At 37.5% G+C, this 22760-nt stretch overlaps 2 protein-coding genes across 8 annotated transcripts; one reads left to right on the top strand and one right to left on the bottom strand.

The window, feature by feature from the left end:
- Positions 1–1365: 1365 nt before the first annotated feature.
- LOC306879075 (growth arrest and DNA damage-inducible protein GADD45 alpha-like) lies at positions 1366–3690 on the bottom strand. Its single transcript, XM_079431778.1, has 4 exons — positions 3510–3690; positions 3069–3170; positions 2585–2798; positions 1366–2126 (listed from the first exon to the last, which is right to left on the bottom strand). The coding sequence occupies exons 1-4, from the start codon at positions 3557–3559 to the stop codon at positions 2013–2015; spliced, it is 480 nt and encodes a 159-aa protein (XP_079287904.1). The 5' UTR covers positions 3560–3690; the 3' UTR covers positions 1366–2012.
- A 2252-nt stretch (positions 3691–5942) lies between these two features.
- On the top strand, positions 5943–21083 carry LOC306879436 (protein transport protein Sec16B-like). 7 transcript variants are annotated; one of them, XM_079432381.1, is made up of 25 exons: positions 6072–6129; positions 7100–7393; positions 8286–8386; positions 8470–8575; positions 8695–8785; positions 9024–9063; positions 9300–9445; positions 9530–9591; positions 9707–9845; positions 9953–10192; positions 10839–10936; positions 11700–11781; positions 12852–12969; positions 13081–13192; positions 13277–13382; positions 13806–13943; positions 14036–14143; positions 15365–15446; positions 15643–15984; positions 16443–16471; positions 16603–16701; positions 16808–16900; positions 17466–17565; positions 19540–19589; positions 19666–20354. In XM_079432381.1, the coding sequence occupies exons 2-25, from the start codon at positions 7134–7136 to the stop codon at positions 19672–19674; spliced, it is 2751 nt and encodes a 916-aa protein (XP_079288507.1). In that variant the 5' UTR covers positions 6072–6129; positions 7100–7133; the 3' UTR covers positions 19675–20354. The 7 variants fall into 7 exon arrangements, 5 of the variants coding, with proteins under 5 accessions (XP_079288507.1, XP_079288504.1, XP_079288508.1 ...); XM_079432378.1 differs by having other exon boundaries at positions 9024–9144; XM_079432382.1 differs by having other exon boundaries at positions 6080–6129; positions 7095–7393.
- The last annotated feature ends 1677 nt before the right edge of the window (positions 21084–22760 follow it).

Raw genomic sequence — 22760 nt, 5'->3', positions numbered from 1 at the left:
TATATATGTGTGTGTGTGTGTGTATGTATATATATATATATACAAAATTGGTTTTGGTTTTTAAAAAGAGCGGATTTGGGCAGTACAATATATTTAAAAAATGTATATTAATTATGAGATTTGATAAAGATTACATTTAACAGTGTTATTAAAGTATTTTATGTTTTTAAAGATTAACAATTATCAATTGTCAAGTTAAATCATGACAAAGCATGCACAAATGAACATCCCAAAAATGTAAACATTTATATGCATATATTGTGCATCCATAGTTTATGGGGAGCATCTCTCAACTCTCCTTGTGAGCCTGACCTGTTGAGGATAAGTGGACTCCTGCTTGAAATGCATGATCCAGTTTCTACTAAAAGCCTGAATTCTGCTTTCCAGCATCAACTGCTTGAGGAAAGCAGCAAAGCTTTAGCCTGAAATGAAACAACAGTTTACAGTGGTATTCAATGTGTATTAGGGTCTTTCCAGTCCTCTCTCTCTTTGTCCTGTCTCAGTAAACTGAGCAAAGGGAACAGAAGGCTATTTTTAGTTGTCAGCTCTTCTGCTGCAGCTTTGAATGGACTTGACTCACTCTTTTTTTTCCCTTTTTGTCCACGTTTTAACTCAGCCATCGTTTAGCATGTCCCCCACCCCTGCTGATGCTGTCAGGTATGATTCACTCTCTCAGCGCGGTTTCTATTTCTGGCTTGGTCAGGGCCCGGATTATCTTGTGTTTTGTGTACGATGACCCAACGTCATGCGTCTCCCAGCTGCCGTAGTGAACGTAATGGAATTCTCTGTCCCGCCTACTTGTGGAAATAGCTTTTTTTTGCAATACAAATGAAGAAAGCTGTTGACTAAACAAAGCCCAATGACACTTTAAAACTGCCCTCAGAATGTGCCTGCCTTGTGAAACATTTTGCATACAGTGCAGTTATATTATCAAAATAAATAGTTGCAAAAAAAAAATCTGTCTAATTCCTACAACCCAATAATATTTGAACTTTACCACACTTACAGCTGATAGCTGAAAAAAAAAAAGAATAAATGAAGTATTTTCAAATGCTATAAGTGGTTTTAGGCATCACAACATCATAATGTACAGTACAAAAATATTAATTTTTATTTTAAGATTTGCTAAGTAAATGTTAGATGATTGCAAAGCTAATCTAAATGCAAAAATCCGAGCAACAAGAGATTACTATTAAATATCCAAAAACTGCACGTGATTTAAAAACGATGTAATATCAGCCGATAACCGATATATCGAGCAGTGTTTTCATATAGTGTTTTGAGACACTATAACATATGCATGAATGTAATAAATACATGAATATGCATAAAACATGCATTTCACAGACAACAGAAACACTGATGCACATGGGTCAGACATTTTATTTTTACATTTCTGACAATGAACGCATCAATATAAATACAATTAATAAATTAAAAGTTTAAAATTAACAGTTTAAAATACGGAACATATTCCAGAATGGTTTAATTAAAACAAGGAACTAATTTCTATCTACATCAGTAAAAACTGTAGTATATTCCCTTTTAAATAATTATAATACAGGACAGTTTTAACATAAGTTACTTCTTTAAATTGCAGTATCTCTGCAAAAGGGTCATGCCCATCATTTAATAGTCCATCTGACCTCCAACAGACTGATCACATTTCATTGAGTAGATTCCAGTTGAACACACTCAATTCTCTCAGCTCACTCTTAGTACTCTAATCCAGCATGTGTGATTCAGTTTCCTGAACAGTTCCCGGCAAAATTGACGCTCCCAGGCAGCACTGCGAACACAGTGCTGAGTCATTCTTCCTGTTCTGAGGTGAAAGCATGAATTGCCTGTCCAACCGGACAAATGAAAAACCCACACTACTGATCATTGGGTTTGCTGGAAAACATATCATCCATTGCATTTCGCTAATCCCCCTCATGTCTCATTCTCAGTGGCATTAGGCTTCATCCAAAGCAGAACACAAATCTAGTGCAGGAGCCCGTAAAAGCTTCCGTTCATCGTTTGGGCAAATTGATAACCGGCACCCACTGGTCCAATCCCCGACTGTCTCTGCAGAATCGATTCAGTTTGCTGAGGGCTGGATACTTCCACGTGGATGACTGTGGATTCTGTGAGAGAAAAGAGAAAAACTGTAAATTGCACAGAGTGGTTTTAACAGCTGCTGGTTATCAGACAAGCACTTGTTTTCAAAGGGCCTCTCTCTAATTTGTTAAAGATGGTCACTTCACAGGGCTTTTCTTCCAGGAAACCATGTTTGCAGAAATGTCCCAGCGCTGCACAGGAAGTTCTGCGAATACTAAAGGCAGCCACAGAAGTTCAGCACTGCTATTAGATCTCACTGAAGAGCTGCCAGTTTACTGCAGCCCCAGACCGGCTGGAATTCCACATCACAGACACTCTAATGGATCACTGAACTTTAAACTACTTCAGTTGTGCTGCCCTCAAAGAGTTTTACTAAACCTTCCTTGAATATGCATGAACAATTCTGCAAATGTGCAGCTGTGATTGATACGTGCGCTCGCGTGCAAGCAATAAACTGATACTAGGAGAGTGAAATGACACATACGGTGACTAATACGCAGTGGAGGTCCATCGACTCTCCTCCCGGTTTCACACCTTCCAGGATCTCTGCCAGACGGCTCATGTTGTTCACTCGTAAGATATTGATGTCATTCTCGCAGCAGAACGCTTGAATCAAGGTGAAATGAATCTGGAGGGCGACATCTTTCACATCCTCCTCATCTGTGGCCAGCAGACATAAAACCACGTTGTCTGGGTCCCTGCAAAAATGACAAAAGAAAGTACATTTAAAAATATGCAAAAACATGAAAAGATATAATGAAAACCAGTGTCCAGTTTGTGAATCTGCCCTTCTACAAATATTTATCTTGTGTTTTGTTAGTAGTAGCTACTTGTGTTTGTCACTTTGTAGTGTCATGACCTTAAGACTAATGATGGCAACATAAAAAAGAAAGGTTAGCATTTATCGCATTTTTATAACGTGGAATGACCCATTTATAGTTTAGGAGGGATCTGCAATGCCCACTTACACGTTAAGTGACTTCGCTGCCTCATAAACTCCCACAGTGATGCAACCCTGAGGTAATGCAGCAGTCAGGACCTCTTCTAGTGCCTTTTCAACCGAGTCCATTCTAAAAAAAACAAACAAAGCACACATTCGATTTCATTTACAAACACAATTACCAAATTCAATTCTCTTAAAGCACAAAATGTAGGGAGACGTTCTGCATGAACGCGATTTGCAGCTGAAGAGGACATTTAATCAATGTCATTTTAAGCAAGGAACTGGAGACTATGTGCAACGTTCGAGTAAAAGTCACTTATAAGCACACGTCAAAAAGAGGAAATCTGTATTAAAATTTCGAGAAATGATTTGTGAAGCTCGTGATGTTCCAACGGACAGATAACAAACGCGTGATGCTCGGCTCAAACAAATGTGTAACACCGGGTAGTTTTACATGAAAACATACTTTTCCGTTGCGTTGTCTCCACACGGTTCTTCAAAAGTCATATTGCACATTAGAAACGGATATCCTTAGTATGTGTCGCGCACTGTTCTCCGTTAACATGTAATCATGTGCAGTCCAGGAGCACAGATATGCTGCTCGCGCTGAGTGGAGTGATTATGACGCTCGTGTCATGAGACAGAGTAGAGTACTCACTCCAACCTCATTTACATACGGTCTCTGATTGGTCAGCTCGCGCATTCAACAAGCAGAGCAACAGCTCACGTAAGTTAAGTTACTTTTAAAATATCTTAATATATTTTGCATGCACCATAATTTGTAGGCAATCACAGGAAATGCACACTGCACATAATATAACAAAATAAAATTGGCTTCAGGCCAACAATAATCTTTCTAAACGACTAAATTTGAGTGATCAACGTAATGAAAGTGACATCTGGTGGCGGATTAGTGAAGTCTTCATTGAAAAATAAACTGAAACATAAATATGGAAAGTTTGCATAGTTTTAAAGTACATAACTAGTTTTAAATAATGCTAATTACTACATTCGTATTTTTAAAATTCAAAGCATTAGCCAATGGATCACTTTATAAAGTTCTAAACTAGATTATGTAACATAACCTTTAACTCTTGACTATAAATAATTTATAGCTAATGCATTGGTATTATTTTACAATAATTTCACAAATATTGAGAACCGTAAAGAATGGAGTGAATGGCAATAGAATACCGTACAAGGTACATTACTTAGAGACTTTGCACTGACATACAGGTACATCTAAAAAAATTGAATATCGTGAAAAACTTCATTTTTTTGTAATTTATTTCAAAAAGTGAAACTTTCATATATATTTTAGAATCATTACATGTAAAGTAAGACATTTCAAAAGTTTTTTTGTTTTAATTTTGATGATTAGCGCTTACAGCTCATGAAAGTCAAAAATCAGTATCTCAAGATCAATCAAAAAAAGGATTTGTAAACAGAAAAGTTCAAGTTCTTTAAAGTGTGTTAATTTATGCACTCAACACTTTGTCAGGGCTCCTTTAGCACAAACTCCAGCATCAGTGAGGAATGACATGGAAGTGATCAGCCAGTGGCTCTGCTGAGGCACCATTGAGTCTTCAGCTCGTCTGTATTGTTGGATTGCTGTATTGTTTCTCATCTTTCTCTTGAAAATATCCCATAGATTCCATATGGGGTTCAGGTCAGGCATGTTGGCTGGCCAATCAAGCACAGTAATATCATGGTCAGAAAACCACTTGGAAGTGGTTTTGGCACTGTGGGCAGGTGCTAAAGTCCTGCTGGAAAAGCAAATCAGCATCTCTATGAAGCTTGTCAGCAGATGGAAGCATAAAGTGCTCCAAAATCTCCTGTTAGCCGGATGTATTGACTCTGGACTTGATAAAACACAATGGACCAACACCAGCAGACGTCACGGCACCCCAAATCATCACTGACTGTGGAAACTTCAAACTGGTCTTCAAGCAGCTTGGGTTCTGTGCCTCTCCACTCTTCCTCCAGACTCCAGACCTTGATTTCCAAATGAAATGCAAAATTTAAATTGATCTGAAAAGAGGACTTTGGACCACTGAGCAACAGTCCAGTTCTTTTTCTCCTTAGCCCAGGTAAGATGCTTCTGACGTTGTTTCTGTTTCAGAAGTTGCTTGTTAGTCCTTTTCCTGAAGACGTCTGAGCGTGGTGACTCTTGATGCACTGACTCCAACTTCAGTCCACTCCTTGAGAAGCTCTCCCAAGTGTTTGAATCAGCTTTGCTTGACAGTATTCTCAAGCTTGCGGTCATCCCTGTTGCTTGTGCACCTTTTCCTATCCAATTTCTTCCTTCCAGTCAACTTTGCATTTAATATGCTTTGATACAGCACTCTGTGAACAGCCACATCTTTCAGTAATGACCCTCTGTGACTTACCCTCTTATTGGAGGCCGTCAATGATTATCTTCTGGACCATTGCCAAGTCAGCAGTCTTCCCCATTATAGTGGTTTCAAAGAACAAGAGATACCCGGAATTTATACTGTAGGGATGGTCATTAATTGAAACTCAAATATAAATATTCTAATATTTTGAGATACTGGATTTTGACTTTCATGAGCTGTAAGCTCTAATCATCAAAATTAAAACAAAAAACTTTTGAAATGTCTTGCTTTACATGTTATAAATGTAAAATATGTATAAAAGTTTCACTTTTTGAAAATAAGTTACAAAAAAATGTTTTTCACGATATTCTAATTTTTTTAGATGTAAGTTAGCCTGTAATAATTTTGCTGACTGAAATGAATGATTAAAGCCTGATAAGTAATGTGCATTAGTTTACAAAGATTAATTGCACACTTTTTTTTTTTTTTTTTGCCTAAATCAAATGTCTTAAGAATCGCCAAGAAGTGCTTGAAAAGGTTCACATTAATTTTTTCTTGCACAGTTCCCTTCATAACATGGCCGCGATCTGCTCCCATGAGTAAAGGCTGTGTTCCTCCGATGAGTGTCCGAGCAGCTCCAGCATCTCTGCGCGAAGATTCCGCTCGACGTGGCAACTTTGACTTTTCCAAATATGGGAGTGAGTTCAGAAAGCCCAGGACGCCTGTCAAACCTCTGTATGCAAACACACTGTAAGTCCTGCTTTGATTTACTTCATATTTACCGTTATTTATGGGTAAAATAACTAATTTTTATGTTTAGACGCGTATAAGTGTTTTTTTACATAAATGTATGGCTTCAGTTATGTATTTAGAGTAAAAAATATATAAAAAGCCGATGTCCAGTCCCAGCTGTTGTATAGGGCTGGCAACAGCTGTTTAGAACAGCCATGAAGAGGTTCACCAAATATAAGGTGTATTTTGACTTCTTTGAGTTTTGCAATCCCTTTTAGAGGTAGAAAGGCAAAGAAACATACGGAGAGACTTTGATACTACAGTAAAGCAGGTTCATGGTTCAGCTTTGTTTGTGTTGTGCTCTGAAATGATGTGGCATGTGCACTTTGAAACTATGACAGGACACAGTGTGTATGGAAAACATCTCAAATAGACACCTGTGAGTTATTTGAAAGTTGATTATGTGGAAATGTTTCTTTAATGCTATTTTCTGTTTATTTACTATGTTAAAAACATTAAACTTACAGTTTATTTGGCGCGAATCACAGTCACACCACGTTTTTAGGACCCACTTTATATTAACCACTATGTGCTAAGATTTCAATGCATAATTTGATCAAGCACTAATTGTGTAGAAACATGTTTTTATCATTGTACTTGTATTTAAAAAAAAAAAAAAATAATTTCTGTACATACATCTATAATTACACAGCTGACCTAACCACTCTTAAAAGGAACCATTACCACTATTTATTTCCTTAAGTACAGAGTACTTAAAAAACCTAGTATAAAGTGGGACAGATTTTTTAAATATCATACTGATGTCTTTAAGTATATCAAAAGTTACTACAAAAATACTGACAGACTGAAAACAAAGGTTGTTTTGATTTACTGTCTCTGTATCTTCTCACTGATAACATTTGACTTACAGCAGGCAAAATCTTCCTCTGTTCTCACTAACAACTGACTTTTGTCTGTGTAAGTGCAGTTTGCTTTAAGTTTATCCGGTGCTGTGTCTCGTGATGGAGCCCAGAGGGCAAGGCTGGCATACGCCAGGCTATCAGTACCAGTCTAGTAACAGAGATGACCACTACAGATCCTCCCACCAAACACCGTATTACTACCCACCTACAGACCCGAGAGGGAGAGAAAGACAGTGGGCCCATGTGGATCCTCGCTATGGAAGCTACATGGCCAGTCCTCCTCCTAAACCAGAGTATATTCCTGGATATAGTAGTGCTTATGCATCAAACCAACCATTACACTTCAGACCTCACTCCAGGTAAATCAGTAAAAATTGTTTTCTTAATCAATATTTTATCCCTTGTTTTCCTGTAAACATGCAAAAATGTCCTTGAACCTTTAAAATGTATCCAAAATAAATCTACTTGAGAAGCAAAATAGCATAAAATATTAAGACTTTTTTTATGAGAACATATCTTAATTACTTTTTGTTTAATTTCCTTAAAACTGGCTAATCAGTTCATTGGCATAAATCACAATACACTTTGTTATTGGTATAACATCAGTATAATTTGTTTGATTTTAAGGTCATTTCACAGAATAAAAATAATACTAAGGTAACTGAGAGATAAAGTCTGCAATGAGAAAAAAAATTGTGAGATGAAGTTGCAAGAAAAAAAAAAAAAATAATAATGTTGAATTTTTACCCAACTCGAAATAAAGAAAAAATGCTGATTAAGACAGCTATTTAGTATTATTTTGAATATACACTTCCATTAAAAAGTTTACGTTCAGTAAGATTATCCAAGAAATTAACTTTTATTTTATTAGCAAGGAAGCAAAAAAAAGAAAGAAAGTTTTTTCAAGTAAATGCTTTCTATTCATCAAATAATCCCATAAAGAATTAGTTTCAACAAATTAAGCACCAATATTTTCAACTATTTTCAATATTAAATTAAAATAGAAATAAATAAAAGAAACTAAAATAAAAAGTGTTATTTTAAACTTTAATATTTCACAATATTACTTTTTGCTGTATTTTTGATCAAATAAATGCAGTCAAGTTGAGTTTAAGAGACTTAAGAGACTGCAATCTTTTGAACAGTATTTAATACTAATATACTGGAATATACGGGCACCTTGTTTGTTAGTATTTGTCAATGAATAAGCACAGTCTAAAATCCCAGGTCTAACTTCTAATATCTGTTAAGGCAGGAATATGACTACCCCGCGTCCAGCTACTGGCCCTACAGAGAAGACTACGGGTATTATGATTATCATGATTATCACAGACCACAATACAGCTCCCCAGGTACAAAATATTCAATCACATGCCTACAGTTTTTAATTCTCACCAAAATTCAAACTTACTTTAAGCCCATTGGTGTTTTGTAGATGGTGGTGGCTGGAGAACAGAGGGGTATCAGGGCAGAGGAGAGGGGTATCAGGGCAGAGGACTGCAGCAGGAGTCAGCAAGAGCTTCGTACTTAGATCAGCAGGGGTCTGTTAATGGCATACACTCATACATTATATGCTCTGTCATGCCTGAAACATGGTTTCAGAAAAATCTAATCATTTTGTACATTTCATATCAAGTGACCTTACACATTTATTTAACAGCTATAGCCATAGAACAGACAGTCAGTATGACCATGGTGTCTCAGAGAGACAGCACAGAGAAAGTATGGAAAATGGAGATGGAGCTGGAGAGGTTTGTTTCCAGAAATGACTTTTCATTGACTTTATTGTAATCTTGCCATTTATGTTTAGAAGTCAACTTTAATATATTGTTCAAAGTTTTGTGGTCAGTAAGCATTTTTTGAAAGAAACTAATACTTTTATTCAGCAAGGGCACATTATTTATTATTACCCTAAACTTTTGAACAGTAGAATATATATTCCAGCTCTTTTTGATTATCCCTCAGGATGTTTTGTTATTCCTTCTCTAGGTGTATGATAGTGGAGCTCTTGCCAACTCTAAAGCTTCAGGTCTGTCCTCGAGCAGCTATGAGCTCAGCCAGTACATCAATGGAGCTGAACAGAGTGAACCTGAGCTCATATCTCACACAGGTTTGTCACAGGGTTCTTAATGCTAAAATTAAATTTTTTGTGTTTTTGTTAATTGTTCATTTTCTTTTATTACAGCAGTTATTTGCAATCCTCGAATCTGAATGGTCAGTGGATGTTGTTAGAATGGCTGTGATTTATTTGGTCATTTGATTTAGATGCTGTACCCATGGAGGTGGCTCCACTGAAGTTCTGCATCCCTCATGTGGCAGTGAGCTTTGGGCCTGCAGGTCAGCTGGTATGGGTCAGTCCAGCCCTTGCCTCTGAGGGTGAGCCTGCTCAAGTGGAACTCCACAGTCTGGAGGTAACAGACATGGTACAAACATGCATTTTAAAGCACAATATGAAGTATTATGCTGGATCAAATATGCTCTTTTAATGATTTCAGGTAATTCTCTGTGATACACATGAACAACAGGATATGAGAGATTTTCCTGGACCACTGGCTAGGTATAATATTCCAAAATATACCTCTCTCACAATAATACTTATATTTGCAAGACATTAATCCAGTCTGAAAAGTTTTATATATATATATTGCTGCTTTTCTTCTTTTTTCATGAAGGGAGGATTTGCATAAGGTGGATGCCATTAATTTTGCTCTCCAAATGTCAGAGAAATGTCTGAAGGATGAGAAATTAGAAGATGCCACTTCTGCTGCCCTCTTGTGGCATCTACTAATATTGCTGTGCAGACAGAATGGAGTAAGTTCCATTACTCATTATTACCCTCATCTCATTACATTAAAGTATTTTAAGACCATTCTTTTCTATTTTGTTTGTGTGCCCCTTTTACACCGTTGATATTATAGAGAATCATGGGTTCAGATGTTGCAGAATTGCTGATGAGGGACTCCAGTTCTTTGGGTGCGCATGCAATCTCTGGTGATGGAGATGGAGAAACTCTCATTGATCTGAGTGAAACACCCATATCAGAAAAAGGGACCCTCAACTTTGCCGACCTCCTGACTGGATATCCACCAACTGACAAAGAGGCTGCAGAGCAAAACCTTAAGAGATACACAAAACTATTGCTATCTGGCAGAAAGAAGGTTAATGCTTTTATTGAAATGTATTTTCTACCTTGAGTCTCTCAAGCTGACCTTTTTCTGAGCTTTTTTGACTAGTAAAGACCAATGCATTTCTTCCTTTGTTGTCATAATTTCTACTGAAAATGGAGATTAGGGCAGGACATAATGAAGGACTTCTCCTTATTTCATTTTCCCCCCTCTTCTTTTTTCTCCTTTTAAAGCCAATGGCGTCATTTATAGAGGGCATTTTATTCTGTGAACTCTGTGAAGAAACATCATCAATATACTTATTTATTGCTCTGATGGCAAGGGTTCTTTTCAATTATTACTCCAGTCCTCAGTGTCACATGATCGTTAATTCTAATGTTGTTTTGATGCTCAAGAAACCTTTTTATTTTTTGTCCAGAAAGAACAGCAGTTATTTTAAAGAGATTTATTTTTCTAAAAATGTACTGTCACTTTAATTAATTTAATGCACCTTTGCTGAAAAAACTATTTATTTCTTAAACTTAAATTTGCTAAAAGCTTTTTAAAATATTACAATTTTTATTTATTGATTTCTTTCTTTTATTCTTTTTAATGATGTTCAGTCCCTTGCCTCACTTGTAACAATCTTTTTAGATCTCAATTGTCTGATCTTTTCTCCCCACTTCTTTCCTTCCTGCAGGAGGCGCTAGAGTCAGCCATGGAGAGTGGTCTTTGGGGTCATGCTTTATTTTTGGCCAGCAAAATGGACAGCAGATCCTACAACACAGTGCTGAGCAGGTTTGTAGCACTGTAAAGGATTACTGACACAGCCATTGCCAAAGGGACATCAACACATGCATTTTAGCCTTAACCACTCTCCATCAATAAATGCCACAGTCTGTCATGTTTTCAAATAGCATGAATTCCTGAATCATCTGTTCATGTCACAGTGCCATGTCTCTATAAAATCTGTGCTTTGATTGGTTTATGCATGCGTTTTAATTGCAGTTACACATTTTATACTCTGTAAACACCCTGGTATGAGGTCAGATCAAATGCACAGTGAGTGAAGACAGTTGCAGAGCCACAAATAGGTCAAGGTTATATTTATACTTCCTGACACTTGCCAGTTCTGGGCAGTCTGATATCTGTTTCATTATTAGCACTGGTGTACCTTGAAAAAGGTCTCATGGAGAAGACTCCTTTACATTGGTAGCAATCCCAATAGTGAAATAGTAAGCCCAGAAAACAGTACATGCCTCATGAGGATACCAGCAAAAGGATAAGGCTTAATTTCTGAGTGGGACTTGCCTGGAAGATTGCATGCACTTGGCTGTAATGTTTTAGCTGGTTTCATTTCTTGGAAATGTCACTCCTTTTGTGTTGCGTTTTGAATGAAGGAGGTGACATTTTTGTTTGTTGATATGCAAGTTATGAACTTGCTGACTAATCCGTTTGTGCATGCATGCTATGTGCATAAGTGTCACAGTATACTCTTTTGCCAAGCTAAACATGTGTCTATGTTACAGCAGATTACATTTTTTATGTATGTGTTTGACAGGTTTACAGGGAGTCTGGCTCCTAGTGACCCTCTGCAAACCCTCTTCCAGCTGCTCTCTGGGAGGATTCCAGCTGTTTCCATGGTATTCTACAACATTTTGTGCTCACGTTCTGTAATTAAAGGCAATTTATTGCTCTCATGTTGTCCTAAACCTTTTTTTTTCTTTGTTATTTTATCTGTTGAGTGTCAAATAAGAAATGTAAAGAACTTTTACACAGTTCATAAAACACAACAGCTTGTAGTGATTTCATTATGCCGATTGTTGATATGGACTCTGGCTAGACGCAGTGAGAAATTGAGAAATTGTATTATAATTTTTGATTAACACATTATTTATTTATTTATTATTATTATTATTATGATTTTAGTTTTAGTTTACAGCATTAGCCCTGGCTAGATACAAGCTTCAGTTGAGGTTAACTTTTTCACTAAGCTATGGTACGGCTTTAAATCAGACTATGTTTCAAAAGTTTGGGGACGGTAAGATATTTAAAGAAATTATTACTATTTTTCTGCAAGAATGCATTAAACTGATCAAAAGTGAAAGTAAAGACTTCTTTGGAATTTTTTTTTTCAAACTAATTATTTTCATTAGAAAATTTGGTATCTACAAAAATATTAAGCAGCACAACATTAAGAAATATTCATTAAGCACTAAAGCAGCTTATTAAAAGATTTCTGAAGAATCATGTGAAAGCTTTGCCATCACAGAAATACATTTTAAAATATCTTACAATTACAATATTACTATTTTTACTGTATTTTTGATCATATAAATGCAGCCTTGGTGAGCATAAGAGACTTTTAGACACAATAAAAATCTTACTGACCTGAAACGTTTGAACAGTAGTGTATTTGGAATGTAGTAATTCCATTGTAATTTTGTTATTCTGATAAATGTACTGCCAAGAGCTGTGCAATTCTTCTTCAGAATTTCACATTTTTACGTTTCATTGAAAAAAATAACAGCATAAGGATTTGCAAAAACGTGAGAGTGAGATGCTAGTAATGACAGAATTTTGAATGAATTTTGAATTTTGAACTGTTCCTTTTAATCACAGCTCATGTGAAAACCCTTCTTTTCCTCTAAATCGTCCCCTCTGGCTTTCTCTTCTAAGTTCTGTCATTTTGCTCTCTAATTCCACTTTTCAGTCATGGAGTAGTGAGAAGTGGGGAGACTGGCGACCACACTTGGCTGTTTTGCTGTCCAATAAGACAGGAGACCCCTTTATACATCAGAGGTCCATCATCACCATGGGTGATACCCTAGGTAATGTCTAGTCCTAATTCTAGAAGTAACCATCTGCTTGTATGTTCTGTCATATGTTGGCTAATATCAAAAGATTCTTCAAGTAGATCTCGTGTTATCTTATGTTCTCAGCCTCAAGGGATATGCTGTATGCCTCCCAGATCTGCTACCTCACTGCTCAATGTCCCTTTGGCTGGTATACAAACAGATCAGAACGACTTGTGCTTCTGGGCAGCAAGCAAAGGTGAAGATTCAGCGTGAGCACTAAGATATCTAAATGGCTGAGTTCCTGAATATATAGCTCTTTCTTTTAACTCTTTGATTGCAGTGTTCTGTTTTCCAAGTTCTGTCACAACTCTGCCATTCGATGTACTGAACTCTTTGAGTACTGCCAGAGGCTTGGAAATGCTGAATTTATCATTCCTGCTTTTCAGGTATTCATACTGTACATTAACTACAGGAATCTTAGCTAATCAGGGATCCGAAGGTCTGAGGGCACTATTGAAAAATGCTTATATTCTGATTTAATAATAATAAAAAAAAACATCATTACACATTCGATCAAAATTTAATTGAATTTTATTTATAAATTTTCTTCTTTATTTATTTTCCTTGTTTTAAATTGTTCAGTGTGGCCTCAGAATTCTGGACCTCTCCGTATATCCTAATTTATGACTGTTTATGTTAGATTTGTATAGGTCAGTATTTTAACTGGTTATAAGCACTACTTAATTTTAAAATTATTTAGATTATATGACTGTTTCAAATTAGTGTTTTGCTATGTTACTATGGTTCAGTGTGTTCATACTGAATGTTTTATTTATTGCATAGTTATTATTGTGTTGTGTTCTGTGTAGGTGTATAAGTTCCTATATGCATGCTGGTTGCTGGACTGTGGTCTGGTTTCTCAGGCTTTCCACTACTGTGAGGTGGTGGCAAAAGCTCTGCTTAAAATCGAGGAACCTCATGTGGTGCTGCAGGGAGAGCTTATTAAAGTAACACACACCTGCACATACAGTGCTTTTGTCATTTCTGTGCATGCATTGAAAAGTGTTTTGTGATCTGTCTGATTTGTTTGCTGCCACAGTTGGTTGACAGAATGAAGTTCACTGAAGCACAGCTCAGTGACACAGGTCAACCTTTCCTGGATCCCGACTGGCTGGCACAGATTCGCTGCAGACACCAGGCCATGCTGGTAAACCCAAAGTTTGTACAGTATATATGATAGTCATTAGTCCACTTTAAGATCAGCAGGACTGTTTATAGCAAGACTTAATACTATCCATATGGAACTCAATGTACAGACCACACTATCGTTTTTAATTACCCACGGTGCTTGCTCACCTTCAGGTCCTTTTTATACCTGGTATTGACATCCATCTTGGGGTCTTGAGGGAAACAATCTGCTGTCTTTCACAATTGTATGGGGCACATTAGAAGCCATATTGCAAATGCAAAACGGTGTCATTTGTTTGTTTTCCTCCATACGTGGTTTCTGTGAAAATGTTTTGGACCCCATTTATCGCTGGATTAATAACTAAAACATGATCATTCTATATGGATGTAGCAGACATCCCACCCTGCAAAAACTCATTTCAGGGAGGTAGCCTCATGGCTATTGCTACAAATATATCCATGCTGCTTAAGACTGGTTTTGTGGTCCAGGTTCACATATAATATAACAGGAGATTTTATGCCTCATCACATAGTACAGGGGTCATCAAACTTGATCCTTCAGGGCCGGTGTCCTGCAGAATTTAGCTCCAACTTGCCTCAACACACCTGCCTGGAAGTTTCAAGTATACCTAGTACGACCTTGATTAGCTGCTTCAGGTGTGTTTGATTAGGGTTGGAGCTAAACTCTGCAGCACACTGGCCCTGCAGGACCGAACTTTGTGACCCCTGACATAGTACATGAATACAGTATCTCCGTAACAGATAGTCAGCTAATTTAAATTTAAATGACATTATCACCAAAGTCACAGCTGTCCTCTCTTCTCCTTTTGCTCACTCATAAATTGCATTACCCGGTTTGGTTAGTATTCATGCGCTGCACTCAGAGCTCTTGCAAAGGAGATGTAAAGTGTGATGAATTCCAAACAGGAATGGTCAAGTGAGACACTTTTAAAACACTTGTATACCAGGTGGAAATGGTAAATGCATCTGGACTGACAACTCGCAATTGAATCACCAAAAAATGCACTTTAATGCTTTAGAAACAGGGCGTTATATATAATTTGCAGGCATCAGGGAGCTATCACAGGCTATCAATAGGACCTTCTGGGAGAGGTGGGATGTCTGATTTTTTACCAGGTATAAATGGGGCCCTACACATCTTTAGAGGCTGTTTTTCTTAATCACCAATGTTGTGACCTTTCCCCTGGTTCCACTCTTAGTAAAATGTTTATTTTATTAGGAGCGGAGCTACTGTAGAGAAACATATCAGTCACCAGTTGGGGAGACTACTTGGAGTCATGAGGAGAGCAACACGTGTTCAGGTTTAAAACATTTGCCAGATCATTTTGACTATGTGCCCATGAAACTTCCTCTGAGCCACTAGGTAGCAATAAAACTCAGAAAATCTGTCAGTGTCTGTAATTTTAGAACATTGTTAATGTGCAGGAGAACAGTGTTAACAGTTTGTCAGTATGCAGTAAAAAAAAATGTGTTTTCTCTCTTGGCTTCTCTGTACAGAAGGCTTCCAGACAGATGCGGTTAACCACACTAGCACTGAAAATGAAACCTCAAACCCACCTCAATTCATGATACCACACACTGATGCCGGGTTTCAGGAGTCTTACTCTCCAGTGAGCCACTCTTACTCTTCTGAAGAACAGGCTCCTAAGACTGTGGCCCCAGTGCCACTCTACCCGACCCAGCAGCCAATGACACTGCCCCCAGTCTTCCCTATGGAAATGTCTGGGCCTCCACAAGTTTCAGTGAACCAAAGCCACTCTAATCTGGACAGCAGCAGTAAAAATTATAACTTTTACACTGCTGCTTCCACTTCACTTCCAAGAAGCTACAATAATACAGGTTAAGATGACTATGGATGACACAATCAGTATGATACAATTTATATATTGCACTTCAATGATTTCTTGAAATAAATGTATTTATACTGCACACTGCTGTTCAAGGTTTGGAGTTAATAATATTGATTGATTTTTTTTTAAATGATTACTTTATTCAGCAATGGCATTAAGTTGATCAAAAGTGACAATAAAAACGTTTTTTTTTTTTTTTTTATAGTATGTTCCAATTAATTCTGTTAAAAATGCTGTTTGAACTTTCTGTTCATCAAGGAATCACAAAAAACTTCCCAAAAATAAAAAAATAATCAACACAGCCGTTTTCAACAGTGATAATAATATAAAATGTTTCTTGAGAACCAAATAATCATATCAAAATGATTTCAGAAAACACTAATTTGCAACACTAATTATTAATATTTATTATTATTACTACTAAACTTTTAAATTTTGTTTTCTAAGGTGGTGACTTTTCTGCTGATGCAATAATGGTGAGAAAAACGAGGAGATTTCAGTTTAGTTTGAAAAAAACTTTGAAGTGAAGTTGTCTGCATGTTCAATAGAGGTTGGAAGAAGTATTTTAACACCAAAAATGACACCCATCACCTCTATGAACACACAGGGTGCTGCTGAAAATAACGCTATGGTTGGTAGTGTTAATCAGTCCGGGACAATTCCAAATGAGGACAACCAGAGAAAGTCCAGCACACAATCAGCGAAGGTATAAAGTATATTATATCAAATATTTACATGATTTCCTCTGTACACTTATTTTTATGTTTTTATTTATTTTTGTTTTATTGTTGTATTATTTCATCTCTAAACAGACCTCCAATCCTGGATGGTTCAGTGGCTGGTTCAAGTCTAAGCCCAAAGAAGACCCAAAAGAACAAATCCCAGAACCCAAACCCACCACAAGGGTATACATTCTTATTTCCTATCATAAAATAACAGTCTAAGGAAGTTTGTATCTAAATCAGAACTTGTCATAAACTGTTGTTCTTCCTTATTGTATAAAATGACTGTATTCACTAATCATGTGACAGAAAAGAGGAAAAACTGAAACTCTTGTTAATTATGTATTAAAATTAACCATTGCATCTCTGAAGTGCCATATACTATGGTCAGTATTTCAATAATTGAAATTATTTGGAGAAGTCAGCTATTCAAGTTAATTTCATCTTGCATGGAATAAGTATCCGTTTTTATACTCATTACATTCATCAAAGTGACTTAAACCTGATAAATTTTCCAAGTTGTAAATACATTTATTTTGTTCATCCATACAGTGGTCCTAAAAAGCAACTGGATTACTTATCCACATTATACAGCAAAAATATCAAAGCAAGTTTTCGACCAAAATTGTTTTTACAGACATTAAAGGATGGCAAACGTATTCAAATACTTTTTGGGAGCACTATATACTGAAAGTATTAATGATGCACCTTTTTTCACTGAAATTTTTTTTGGTCTGTTTCTTGTTAGGAATCAACAGCCAACTCTCCCTTCCCTTCTCCTCCTCCACCCATTCCAAAGGCATCACAGCCTCAACTCAGTGGGATCAATCCTTTTTCTAGGAGCGCTGGTGAGTAAAGATATTTTGTACGTCTGCCTGGTTTTGGCATCACTGACTTGAAGCTTAGAGATGGTTACACTGGATGAGTGTGAGCTGACAGAATCACACTTTTCCTGAATCACTGCACTTCAATTTTAACCTCCAACCCTGATCATACGTCCCTTGGAGAATTAGTAATGAGGGATAATAAAATGCAGTTTGTTAGTTCTTATTTAGTATGGTGAAAATACAAAATAATTAAGAGTATGTATACTTTAGAACTAGTGAATTTAAAATGTAGTTATTTTGTCTTGTGGACTATGTGAACATCTGTTATGTGAAATAGCTTAGTTGCGGGATTACTAAAAAAAAAATCATTTTTTATTTTTTATTTATTCAAAATTAAGCCTTTTACCAGTTTATTCACTTAATATATAACATACAGTTCATTAATTTTTCTTAGGGTTCTTGAAGTGGAAATATGGAAAACAGTGAATTTTACAATTCTGATTTCTGGGGTTAAGGCTAGAAGGGATACGTATGGGCAAGCGCACATCAATACAGAATAATTTTTGTCACACTGTACAACAATAATTACAATTTTTTCATTATTGTAAGGGGCAGGTTTAGGGTTGGGGTCAGTGTTAATTTCGTCGACGACGACGAAAAATATTCGTCAACGAACCTTTTTTCTGTGACTAAGACGAGACGTTGACGAGCTAAAACTAATATCTGATGATAAAAACTATGACGAAATTTATGCCACATCTTCGTTAACAAGACGAGACGGGACTAAAATGTTATTTGAGGACTACCGGACATTCAAAATACATCCTATAGGCTAAATTAACTGTCTTGCCTTTCAAAATGTGCGTCTCTGTCATTGGATAAGGGGCGTTTGCATATCTAGTCTCAGTATGGCAGCCGCAGTGGACGGATAGGCTACCAAAACGCGAACTAGCGATCTGAAGCACCCGAAGGGTTAGGGAGTGGGTGAAGGTGCGATAGGCGGAAACGCGCTGATAGAAGTGCTCTCTCTCGCGCACGCTCCACTTCTTCAGTTCTCATACAGCGCGCGATCAGTTCTCAGTGCTCAAATACACACACAGCAGTCCAAATGTCTCTCATGTAGAGTATCTCACGGAAATACAGTCCGTTATGGTTTAAGTGAGCTTAAACAGGTGGGTGAAACCTGAATGTATGTCAGTAGGCTATTACATGCATACCTTCCGTCTTAAATGGACAGCATTCCTAATTATCTGTGTCATAAATGTTAACCAACAAAAGATGTTAAATAAATGTATACTTGTTAAGTAAACCTACTGTATCTGAATAATACCAGTTTTTCCAAATTCAATCCTTGATTAAAATTTCTCATAACTAAGCTTAATTGATTTGGTCTAAAGAGAGAAGAATTGATGACTACATATATTTTGTTTGAATACTACATATAAAATACATTTACATTTACATTTATTCATTTAGCTGACGCTTTTATCCAAAGCGACTTACAATTGCTATATATGTCAGAGGTCGCACGCCTCTGGAGCAACTAGGGTTTAAGTGTCTTGCTCAGGGACACACTGGTGTCTCACAGTGGATTCGAACCCGGGTCTCTCACACCAAAGGCATGTGTCTTATCCACTGCGCCATCACCACCCCTGCTACCAAAAATAGCTACCAAAATAAATGTTGGTAACTGCAGTTTGACTAAAAGTAATGACTAAAAGTTGACAAAAATGCAATGACTTTTTGTCGACTAAAACTATGAAAGACTCAAATGACTAAAATGTGACTAAGTCTATAAGCTTTTTCGTCTCAAGATAAAGACTAAGACTAAATCAAAAATGCCTGCCAAAATTAACACTGGTTGGGGTAGGTGTAGACGTTAGTATTTTTTTTAGCCAGTATTTTTGCACAAATTAGATATTTTAAACTTCAAACAAGAGGTTTTTTTTTTTTTAACAAGTTTAATGTAAGCATCATTTTCTTTCTTTGTTACAGGACAAAAATTGTCTGGGACAATGAGTCAGAATCAAGGGTCCATCTCACAGGTAGAAATCCTGATATATGCATATATATTTATCACAACTGTCATGCAAATATTCAGGTTAATTGTTTTGTTCATAGGGTCCCTAATGAAGGTTCTTAATTGAGGAATAATCACCAAATGAGGAACTCAGGGATGGACTTTGAGCCTCGTGACTAGTGTTCACATGACCAAGGGATTCCTCAGGCACATCCCTTCAGTTCCACTATAGGAGGTCAGAGGGGCCTGTGTATCTCTATATACAGTAACATCTGTGGTTACAGAAATACACTGAGGACATAGAGGCCTTGAAATAATCTGTGAAGGGTTTGGTGTCTAGTCTTCTTTGAATGAAGACACTGAACAGCTGAGGCAGAGTTCCCTGTGCTGACTCTAGGGATTTGTGTCATTCCCCTTGGCAACGGGGACCTGATGGAAATGGGTGCTGAGCAAAGGTGCTGTGACCTATGGAAACACAAACTTAAGATGTCTCCACAGTTGGCAATGTCAGTAAATTGTATAACATGTAACACTTCCATCCCTCATCCCACCTCCCCACATGCAAAATTATTTTAATAATTTAAGTGACTTTTGACAATTCAAATGTTTATGATATGGAGACGGAAAGTAGTGAAGATGTGGGAAATGTTGTAATTGTACAGGTGGTTCCTTTGGGTCACAGCCTTGATTTATTCCAGAGGAAGAGATATTGATGTTTTATTCAATATCTCTACCAAAATGTATTATTTTGTTGTAAAAAAAAAATCTAATAAAAATCAATAGTATTTGTATATGCCAATGTATTTGATTAACAAGTAAAAATATAATTAGTCAACTAAAAATATGGAAATATGAGCCAACATCTCTTGCATAGCAGGACAGTGGAATTTGACAAGATGTATGCTTCTTCTTTTACCATGAGTGTGCAGATTTGGCAACAGAGGGGCAAATGTTAGCAGAAGTGTGGAACTCTGGGGAATTAGGTCTTGTGTCCACTATTCATACAGAGGGAATAATATGATTGAGTCACTATTCCAACACCCTCTCATGTTTCCAACACCACATTTCACACATGAATCCTGAAAAATACTTTTATTTAGTCTGACTATGTGACATTTTTTAAATGAAAAAAAAAATGCATTTTTATGTATGATGGTAATGACATATTCACAATTATACAACATGTGATTTATTTTAAGTCCAAAAGAAAAGGTAACAGTTCATAATTAATTTAATTCATTATATAACATGTACCACCAGCCCCATCCCCGCAACCTCAAAAGACAATTACACATTTTCCCCTCCTGCATACATTTAGTACCAAAATATAGCACTAACACATGGTAATAGTAATATCATATAGCTTTATCAACGTATCTTGTTACTTTAAATAGCTCTGTGCATCCGACACCTCTAAGAGAATTCACAATATTCTTTATCACTTCCTCTGTTTTTCACACAAAATCTGCCTTGTTTGTAAGATGCCATCAGCTGCCATTAACATTTTTACGAATGGGTCACCAGTGTGTTTACAGTGTGTTCTTTTACTAGGAATATACACAGTGATTTATTTGAAATCACATGAAGTCTTTCCTCAGTGGTCCCCACAATTCCCTGCAGTTAACACTAGTAAAAAATAAGTACAAGTCAAATGTTTTTTAAATTGTAGGTATAACTATGTTGTTGAATATGTCTTAATATAACTATGTTATTAAGGCTGAATTCTAATAGATAGATAGAAAGATAGAATAACCCAGGCTTACTTTCTATCCTCCAGTTGCTTCAGTGCGAAATAGGTAGGTTTATGTAATGCAAATCGCAGCGTCAGCATGGCTTTGCATATGCTCTGTAAGCAGGGAATCCTGGGGGAAAGATTTACTGCACTGCTCGCATACAAAGATTGTGCCATCACCATGCTGCTTCTGATGCTTCCTGAGTGCCGCAAGGTGTCCGAATGACATATCGCAGATTTGGCAGTGATAGGAGCGCACAGCTGTGTGAATACGCTGGTGTCGCACTAACCGGGACGCCATGGCGAACGCCACCCCGCATTCTGAGCACTTGTGTGGCCGCACTCCGCTGTGAACTGTGAGATGTTCAGCGAGGTTGGAGGACTTGGTGAAAGCTTTGGAGCAAATGGAGCAGGTGTAGGGACGCGCGCCACTGTGGATTTTCCTGTGCTCTGTCATGCGACTGGCCAAGGCAAATGCTTTCCCGCACTCCGGGCAAACAAACGGCCTCTCACTCAAATGCGTGCGCTCATGACGGAGAAGAGACAGGGGTTTGTTGAAGGTTTTGCCGCACTGTTTGCAGAGGAACGGCTTGTTATTGGTGTGCATATTGCGCTCGTGCTTCCGCAGGTCTGAGGAACGCACAAAATCCTTGCCACATTCCTCACAGATGTACGGCTTCTCTCCGGTGTGTGTTCGGATGTGTTTGCGGAAGTCAGAGGACCAAATGTAGCTTTTCTCACAAAATGGACATTGGTATGGTCGTTCGCCCGTGTGTAGCCGCTTGTGCTGCTGAAGAGTACCTTGGTGCGAGTAGGCCTTCCCACACAGGTCACAAACATGTGGTTTAAGACCTTGGTGAGTATTGATGTGGCTCAACAGGTTGCTGGACTTTTTGAAAGCCCAGCTGCAGTAAGGGCACTTGTACGGACGGTTTTCCGTGTCTCCCTCCACTCCTCGCTTCTTCATGCCCGCAAGGACAAAATGATTTTTTAAAACCTGCTTCTGAGAAGAGCTCAGGCTGTCCGCTCCGTTTCCCTCAACCTCACATTCATCCCCCACAGTCCCCTGCTGATCTCTTGGAATCGCTGCCAGTTCACATGGCACAGTGATATTCACCTCCTGTTTCCCTTTCACGCTGGTGATGCTGGTCGCTTTCAAGTGCTCATGATTCAGTCGGGAATCAGATCCAGGCTCGGGGTCAGATCCAGGCTCAGCCTTCACCTCAGTTATATCCACTTCTCTTTCCTTTCCAGAGGATTGTTCAGAACATTTCTTTGGAAGGTGGCATGAAGCTTGAGTTTTTGAATTCTCTTGGATTTGTATTTTCTTGTTTGTTCTTTCATCGCAACTAATAGAAGCACTGATGTCCTCTTCACTGGGTAGGTGAAAACTCGTTTGCATGGTGCCAGTAATGTTACTCTTCACAGGCAGATAATGCCTCTTGCTGATGAGAATCTTTCTAA

The sequence above is a fragment of the Barbus barbus genome (genome assembly GCF_936440315.1).
Source record: "Barbus barbus genome assembly, chromosome: 13".
Classification (NCBI taxonomy): domain Eukaryota; kingdom Metazoa; phylum Chordata; class Actinopteri; order Cypriniformes; family Cyprinidae; genus Barbus; species Barbus barbus.
Note: the sequence above shows the minus strand (reverse complement) of the source record. Positions and strands in the feature narration are given on the sequence as shown.

What these genes read in the sequence shown, in the direction of transcription:
- LOC306879075 (XM_079431778.1), bottom strand. Translation starts at nt 3,559, where the DNA reads ATGTGCAATATGACTTTTGAAGAACCGTGTGGAGACAACGCAACGGAA. An exon ending in GCAGCGAAGTCACTTAACGT is followed by an intron (nt 2,799 to 3,068) that starts GTAAGTGGGCAT and finishes TCATTTTTGCAG; the next exon opens with GGACCCAGACAACGTGGTTT. An exon ending in TCCACTGCGTATTAGTCACC is followed by an intron (nt 2,127 to 2,584) that starts GTATGTGTCATT and finishes TTTCTCTCACAG; the next exon opens with AATCCACAGTCATCCACGTG.
- LOC306879436 (XM_079432378.1), top strand. Translation starts at nt 7,134, where the DNA reads ATGGAGCCCAGAGGGCAAGGCTGGCATACGCCAGGCTATCAGTACCAG. An exon ending in TGGAACTCCACAGTCTGGAG is followed by an intron (nt 9,446 to 9,529) that starts GTAACAGACATG and finishes TAATGATTTCAG; the next exon opens with GTAATTCTCTGTGATACACA. An exon ending in CCAGCACACAATCAGCGAAG is followed by an intron (nt 16,702 to 16,807) that starts GTATAAAGTATA and finishes ATCTCTAAACAG; the next exon opens with ACCTCCAATCCTGGATGGTT.